The 8,239-nt window shown below is 41.0% G+C and overlaps 1 protein-coding gene across 1 annotated transcript; it reads right to left on the bottom strand.

The window, feature by feature from the left end:
* Nucleotides 1-5,355: 5,355 nt before the first annotated feature.
* On the bottom strand, nucleotides 5,356-6,949 carry LOC117532897 (zinc finger BED domain-containing protein 1-like). Its single transcript, XM_034196492.1, has 3 exons — nucleotides 6,841-6,949; nucleotides 6,102-6,202; nucleotides 5,356-5,971 (listed from the first exon to the last, which is right to left on the bottom strand). Exons 1-3 carry the CDS (start codon nucleotides 6,947-6,949, stop codon nucleotides 5,510-5,512), a joined length of 672 nt encoding a protein of 223 aa, XP_034052383.1. The 3' UTR covers nucleotides 5,356-5,509.
* Nucleotides 6,950-8,239: the final 1,290 nt, after the last annotated feature.

Consider the following 8,239-nt stretch of genomic DNA (forward strand, 5'->3'; position numbering starts at 1 on the left):
AAAGCCAATTCCTGCAGAACAGTCAAGTCACAGCAGATGAGGGGAAAAGGTGAAGATGGATGAGTAAGAAAAAGGGAAGAAGAGCAGAGTGACTTCAGCAAAGTGACGGAGATAAGAGCGGGACATTAGTCGTAGTTCCAGCAGGCAGATTCAAGACACTTGTAATGCAACTGCTCTCATTGTCGACTTTGACTGCCATGAAGAAGAAGCGGCAGAGGTCAAAAACGGGAAGAAATGTGGGCAGATTTCCCAACAATACCTCCAGGGGAAAGTGCTGACGGGATTGAGGCTGCAGGATGGAATTTCAGGGCTTTTTCACACACCTTTATCATTGTAATGAGCCAGAATAGACATGGCCAAGCTTTGCAGGACGGTGTTATAATGTGCATGTTAGCAGCAGATATGGAAAGATAGAGAGCGAGGGAGGAAAGAAAGGTTATTTTTCCTTTCATTACTTTCTTTTTTCCCCATTAATACAAGCATCTCTGGAGTCAGCAAACAGCGCAGGGTAAATAGAAATGAAAGCATCTCGCAACGATTTGGCTGCCATCAGCATGGTGCATTTAGTCGCGCACACAAGCTGCCATCACGGACAGCAGGGAGACGTATGCGACGAGCGTTTGGCTGCAGCAGCGGGTGTTCCTCATTTATTTGCAGAGATTACATGGTGGGTGATCTGGTTTAGGAGGTTTTAGTCTTTGTTTTCACGCTGGATGGGTGGGTAATGTTTGCAGGGAAATGAAGGAAGAAGAGCAGCTGTGAGAAATAAATGTGAAAAGTAAATAGAAAAGATTGGGGAATGTCTAGAGAGCACAATAATGATTGTGTGTACTTTCAGGCATGTATTAGACAATGAAAATGCAAGTATATACACATGTTGACCTTGATTAACATACGCTGCTATCTTTTTGATATTACAACAAAAGTCTATTAAGTAGGACAGAAAGTTAATGTCCTGTCATAAAAAAAGGATGTCTCTTCATCAAGAAATATACAATAAATGAATCAAATCAACATTGAAGCTTATTTTCCACATGACAAATCCCTTCCAAGTGAATGAAATGAGCTTTGAAAGAGTTTCGAGGTGAAAGAGCAGACTAAAAAAAAAATTCACATATGGATCATAATTAGGGGGGAAAAAGCTTCAAATGTCGGTTCCGCTAGCTTAGACTTCTCCCTCCACCACGTCATGCAATCTGCCTTTCTAATTCCCCTAAGCCCCCCGGGCCAATTTTCTGCTATGTTAGCACTATCCTTCCAAGGAATTGCTTATGTTAATATGGTGGATAAAACACTCAGCAATTAGGGCAATTAAAATGTCTGAAATGTAATGTTGTTTACTGCCTTTAAATATTGACTTTTTAATGCCGCCTCGAACAAGTCAGAGATGGAAACACGGAAAACTGCTTTTTTTGTTTATGTTCTAGAGAACTATGGTCGGATGAATGGTCCCTCAGTAAAGAAAAACTATAAAGTAATACATGTATAAAGGGAACGACCAATCATTTGTAATGTCTTTACTTTTGAGGATATGGACCTAGTGCATGTTTCATCTCTGCAATTGGGTTTTCAATGTACCACTATACCTTCTCTGGTAATCTTTTTGATAATCACAATATGGCCCCCATTGTGAAAGGTCAAGATATTTTGATGACTTTAGAAGGGGTTAATAAATACCTGTGGCGAACCGTGGCTATCACAACTGGACCTTCTGTAGACACACCCACCCCCCGCCACCGCCCCCCCTCCGCGGCATTATAATGTCAGTCTTTTCACTGAATTGTCGTCTTGAAAAGGGTACTCACAACAATTCCGCAACAACTTCATCTTCACCTGTTGCACTTGTCATTTAAACGTTAAAAACAATAAAACGGCATGAATTGCTTCGTCGCATTCGTTCCAGATCCTCTGTCTCGAGCCAGTTAACTTCTAGAATACCCTGGAACCGAGGGGAACTCTGAAAGAATACGCCCATTGGCTACAAATCAATATACAGGGTTCGGACGGGTGCTTGAAATCCTTGAAAATGCTTGAAATTTGACGTGGTGTTTTCAAGGTTGGGAAAGTGCTTGAATTTTGGGAATGGTGCTTGAAATTGAGATAAAGTGCTTGAAAATGTAAATGCTTTACTTTTACAATAAATTGCTGTCTGACTGAATAGTTCACTTTTTAGATTAAAAGAAAATAATTGCTTCGCTTCTACATAAAACAGCTCCGCTGCGGCCTTCCCGCGCGACCTGCAAATGTTTGTGTTACGTGTGACCTGGGCATTCTGATGAGAGTGATAGATGACTGTGTGCCAGGAGGTTGCCGTTTCAACGAGCGTTGGCTAGCAGAAGACAAATACCATCCATGGCTAAGACGAGGGTCAAGCCCACGAGTAGCCTCCTGCAAAGTTTGCAAACATAACGATGCGAGAGTCTGCGCTGACGAGCCACATGAAAGGTACGCCGTAGAAGAGCATTTTAGATTAGGCTAACGTTGCATGTTACGTTTGTTTAAGCTAACGTTTGCTAGCTGAATAGCAAACTCGATTGAGGGATAATAATAATTGCAGGGGATAAACGAGCCGGTTTTTTTGTTTTTTTTTGCGGAGGGATCTAGATCGGCTTGAAGGCACATTATGCAAAGTGCACATTATCCCGCTTATTACACGGCCACATTCTCAACAAAGTAACGACATGACTCCCAATATTAATTGAAATGCTTTTATGGATTTAGAAAATGATTTTATTGATTTAAAAAATAGTTTTATGTATTGATTTAAATTGACATGCATCCGCTAAGAAAAGTAGTCCGTTGTTACTGTTTGAAGTGAACTAACGTAGCAACGGCAGGAACTGCTTCGATAGTTTTGTTGAGGAGCTTTTTGATTACAGATTTGAAAACATCGTTGCTTGCTTTAAAAGTAGCACAATTCATTATGTCAAACCTTGGAAAGTATCTAGATATCCCTGCCCTAATGCCAAAGTAACTGCACACTGAATATGTGTGGCCGTTTGATGTCTATGTCTGGACCGCTGCGTAAAAAGGAGGGTTTCTGCCCCGTTACTTCTCTTCTTACTTCTATAAGAATAAAACACGGGAGGAGGGAGATCTCTTTTGCTCCCCCTCTTCTGACAGCCCAGCAGCTGATCTCAAAGCACGCTCCCCTCTCCTGCAGGGGGGCGTTGTCAGCTGCAGCTCACAGAATCAGCCTCTGCAAAAACAGCGCTGGAAAGAGCAAATAGAGCGAAATGAGGCATGGCTAAAATGCAGGATCTTTTTGGTCTATATAGTCTTCTATATTTTTTTATATAAAAAAACTATATTTATATACTTTATATAGGTCGATACAGTAGCCCCTTTTCTTTTAAATAGTTGTTATAGGTGTTGCTATTTGTTTTGTGTAGCGTGGTTCTACAAGCAAGTCAGTGCATTCATTGGGTGGTATCAGAGAGTTACACGGGTCTGTAAATGCAATGAAAACAATTGGCCACAGCAAATCATTTATATTAAACATGTAATTTTCACTTTTGAATACTTCAGTACAAAGGATGTATTGAATAATTTAAGTGATATATGTGTACACATATAAATCATTAGTCAACACAGGGCTACATTTGATTTAATTAAAAGGTATAATATGTGGTAAACTGAAGAGCCGTTTGGGAGCTCTTCTTGGTGAGCCGAGCCAAATGATCCGGCTCACCAAGAAAAGCCGGAATTCCCATCACTAGTGTTCAGAGGATGAAGCACTCACGGCATTTCGTGTTATAGTCACGAAATATAATCTATTGATTCGACACAGAGCGATTTTGAAAGCAATGTATTTCTACTGGTAGTATGTTTCGTACCTAAACCAAATGTAACTTGCTCTATCGAAATCAGTCACATTGACCCGAAGACACATTTTCGTTTGTATTACTGGTCTGGGGGAAGCTCGCGAGTGTTTGTGTGTATTTTTGCGTTTGTGTACCGGGGAAACACTCATAAGAAACACCGGCTGTTGTTATGCTTGTTGTGATATTACATTAGTCCGTTCTCTGCTTGTAATTATGCCGAAGCTTCAAAGTTGTATTTATCATCTGAATTTGCCGTAACAAGTTTAATATTCTGAAAGCCAATACTTTGTTTATTTGAAAACAGATGAAAACAAACTGTCTTTTATATAAAATTGAAGTATTATACAAGTAAAACTACATTTTGCTTTAATCCCATGTAATTGTAGAATGAACACAGTCTTCCTTTGAAGATGTATAAGTCAGGTGTCTTGAGTAGTCAAAATTACCTTGTGGATTTACTCTAGGTGGAACTAAAGTCTGATTTAACACTTGATTATATTTCACATCATTCATCCACATCTGTGAAGTAACTAAAGGTATTAAATACATGTAGTGGAGGAAAAGTACACCATTTACCTCTGACTTATGTTCACTTCCAACATAAAAGTACCTCAAAAATAGTAATCAATAATGTATTGAAAAGTTATTTGGCTGATTGTTTTATATTGGCTCAGACAGGTTATATGGGAGGCCCAGTCTACGTACAGGTCACTCCTTTTGAAATATTAAACTTAGTTTTCTTTTCTTTAATTGTTCATCCTCGTGTAGAATGCTATCACGAAACACACATTTGGTTGTTTATAGCATAAAGAACATCTGATTTAATGTGAGGTAGGGAAATAATCATTTGAGTATGTGTATATAAATATGTAATTTACAACAGCTGTAAGCTGCTTGAAAAGCTGGAAAATGCACCTTGAAAATGCTTGAAAAGTGCTTGAATTTGACTTTGGAAAAGGTGTAAGAACCCTGAATATATGATTGGTTGATCAACCTGTCAGTCCAAACGTACGCTCTCATTCAGTGCAAGGGCCAGGGCATTCGATCAAGGATGTAGAATACCTTGGTTGAAGGATATTCTACCCAGAGACCCAGAACAAGATCTGATTGGTTGCTTTCTTTTCTAACACAAAACCACTGAAATGCGTAGTGCATGGTCCGAGAAGGACAAACAAATCAACGTAACACTGTAATATTACAGATCAACAACACGGATACGATTCTCATTTATTCATTTCATATACATTTTACTACATTTTATTTATATAATTAAATCAATTTTTTTGTTTGTTTTATCTGAGTGTTCCAGGGTATTCTCTGAATACCTTGAAGGCCCTGACGGTTCGCCACTGATAAATACCCCCCTTTCCATAGCTATTAGGGGTGTAACGGTTCACAAACATTTCGGTTCGGTACGTACCTCGGTTTTTAGGTCACGGTTCGGTTCGGTACGTTTTCGGTACAGCAGAAAAAATTCTCACAAAACATAAAATATATATATATATTTTTTTATTATTATTAAACTGTGAACTCTAATAAATAAAAAATATAACAAAATGAACATAAAAGTGCAGCATTTCGATGAACTGAAATCTGTGCTTGAACTGTACTGTAGTACTCTGTTCGTAATACTAGTACTCAGACCTGAGCAGCCAGCAGATTGACATTAGCCGGCAGATTGCTTCTCATTGTATTTTCAGGTTTTTTTTTAGAAAAATTAACTTGTCCACATTGCTTGCTGAAAGGGCAGATCTGCTGGCACTAACAATGTCTCCTGCTGTGGAGAACACCCTCTCGCTAGGGACAGAGGTAGCAGATACAGCCAGGTAGCGCTTTGCCAACATGGCAACATGAGGATATTTGGCCTCATTGTTCTTCCACCATGCAAGTGGGTCGGAGTCCAGTGAAGTGCTGTCCGCTGCCATGTATGAGGTAACCTCTCCCTTCACCAGCTGCAAAGTGGGCTTGTTTCTCTCCTCAGTGTTGAAGAGCTCACCAAACAGTTCTGCCATGGCTGACTTCCTGATGGGAGGAGGAGGAGGAGGAGGATGGGAGGAGGAGGAGGAGGAGGAGGAAGATTCTACAGATTCCTCTGGGTCTGCTCTCCCTGCGGATGACATGGCTCCTGCTGTCTCTGTGGCCTCCCTCTGCAGAATTAAATGACAGAAATAATGTTATATTTTACATGAGAGTACTATTCACATTGTAACAGCTATAACATGTTTCAAATTAAGCAAAAATTGAATTTATGCATAAGGAAATTAATTAATTGTATACCTGTTCTTCAATGGCCACAATCTCTGTGGTGAGACTGTTGTAGATGTGTTCACGGCAGGCATTATCCACATGAGAAAGGGCCTTGAACCTTGGATCTACAGCTGTGCATTATGAAGAAAGTCCTGAAGAGCAGGGTCAGTGTATCTGTCCTTTAGGCTCCCTCTGATGGCAGCTTTGACTTCCTTCACAGTTAGACAGTCCTTCTCATTTGGTCCCATGGATTTAATCAGCATTGTTTTGAGAGGCAGGATCATTGAAACTGATGGAGTTGTTTCAGTGCACATCAGTGTTGTGATCGTTTTTAGGGGTTTAAGGACCTCAATTACCTCCTCTGCCATTCTCACATCCTGGTCACTCAATGTATTAATGTTTTTGTTTTTCTTGAGGGTCTTTTCTGTCAATGCTGAGTAAACAGCAGCTTGCTGCTCAAGATACCGCTCCACCATGTCATAACTGGAGTTCCAGCGAGTGGGGACATCATGGATGAGTTTGTGTTTTGGCACATTGAGCATCTCCTGTTTGCACTGCAATATATGTGCAGCTGTTGTGCTACGGTGGAAGAAAGACACAACACTCCTGATTCTGCCTAGCAGCCTGGACACCTGGTTGATTCCTGTTGCTTTTTGTGCTGCTAAATTAATTGTGTGAGCAAAGCATCCAATTTGGGGGCCCAGTCCAGCTTCACTGATTGCATTGACAATGTTTCTTGCGTTATCTGTTGTGACTGGAATTGTGTTACCTGGCCTCTCCAACTTCCATTCTGACACTACCTCCTTCAGTACCTCTGCCAGATTTGTGCTTGTGTGCTGTTCGTAAAGGGGGCGAGTTTGCAGGACGTGGCTTTGCATGTTCCAGTTGCAGTCGGGTGTAATGTAGTGCGCCGTTACAGTTAAATAACTCTCGGTGGCCCGAGATGTCCACCCATCGGTCGTTAGAGCAATAGAAGATGCCTTGGATAGGTCGTGGACAACTGTTGTTTTTACTTTATTGTAAAGTGCTGGTATCACTTCCTGGCTGAAGTGCGGACGAGAGGGAACCTGGTAACGAGGCTCGACCACTCTCAACATGTGTTTGAACCCTATATTCTCCACAACGGAATATGGTCGCATGTCCGCTGCTATGAAAACACCTATGGCGTTTGTGATAGCTGTGGCTCGGTCGGAACTTTTTACGAGTGGTGGAGGCTTAAATGATAGTGGGAGTTGAGTTTGCACTTCAGTCATTTTTCGTTTGATACCGGTAATATTTACGTTCGGGTGATGTCTTTTCAGATGCGTGTGCATGTTTGTTGTATTGCCGGCCGCGTAACCAATGTGTGTCGAACAATGCCGACAAACAGCTTTAGTTCGGTCCACCTGTCTTTGTCCGTCATCGTTGTATGCAACTGCAAAACCATAATGTTCCCAAACCGGAGACTTTAATGTTGGTGGAGGATTTTCGAGCTCCACTTTCCCTGCGTTCGCCATTTTGAGAGTTCCTCAAATTACTGACTAAATTTGAACGCATCCCTGTGACCAGCTCTCATAGCATGTCTCTCTCGTCCAATGAAATTACTTGCTCGCTCTATGACGCGTGGAACCCAATGTGAGCAAATGACTCTGAATGCTGCGCCCGCAGCACCTGAGATTACTTCCAAAAAGTTGTTCACGTTCTAATTTTTTTACGTTTAACGTTATATTCGTTCGGTACACTTCGGTACACACCCGTACCGAACCGAAGTGCCCGTACCGAATAATTTCGGTACGGGTACGTGTACCGTTACACCCCTAATAGCTATGTATTAGAAATATTGAGGTTATTGGTCAAATGGTCGTTTGACTGATTAAAAATGGTTAAGCTTTAAACAAAGAACAAAACAAGGAAAGTTCTGGGGGAGGATAAACACCTACAAACGTATTTACAACCCAGAAACCCAAGCAGGTTCTACCACTGAGGATTCTGAGGTCATGTCGTCGGTATTTCCTTCGAGAATTGTATCTCTTAACCATTGATTAAACCACTGGTGACACGTTCTAAACACTTTATTACATGTTAATTAACCCTTTGCAAGGTGTTAAATTCTGGCATATTTTCCTTAAACAATCCCACCAAATGTGTAGCATGCGCAGTAAAGGAGCACACCATTAGCCTAAACTTCA

This window comes from Gymnodraco acuticeps, unplaced genomic scaffold (genome assembly GCF_902827175.1).
Source record: "Gymnodraco acuticeps unplaced genomic scaffold, fGymAcu1.1, whole genome shotgun sequence".
NCBI lineage: Eukaryota > Metazoa > Chordata > Actinopteri > Perciformes > Bathydraconidae > Gymnodraco > Gymnodraco acuticeps.

Coding starts and splice junctions, on each gene's coding strand:
- LOC117532897 (XM_034196492.1), bottom strand. CDS start 6,949: ATGCAAAGCCACGTCCTGCAAACTCGCCCCCTTTACGAACAGCACACA. Junction 6,203..6,840: donor ATGGAAGTTGGAGAGGCCAG/GTAACACAATTC, acceptor CATAATGCACAG/CTGTAGATCCAAGGTTCAAG. Junction 5,972..6,101: donor TTGTGGCCATTGAAGAACAG/GTATACAATTAA, acceptor TTAATTCTGCAG/AGGGAGGCCACAGAGACAGC.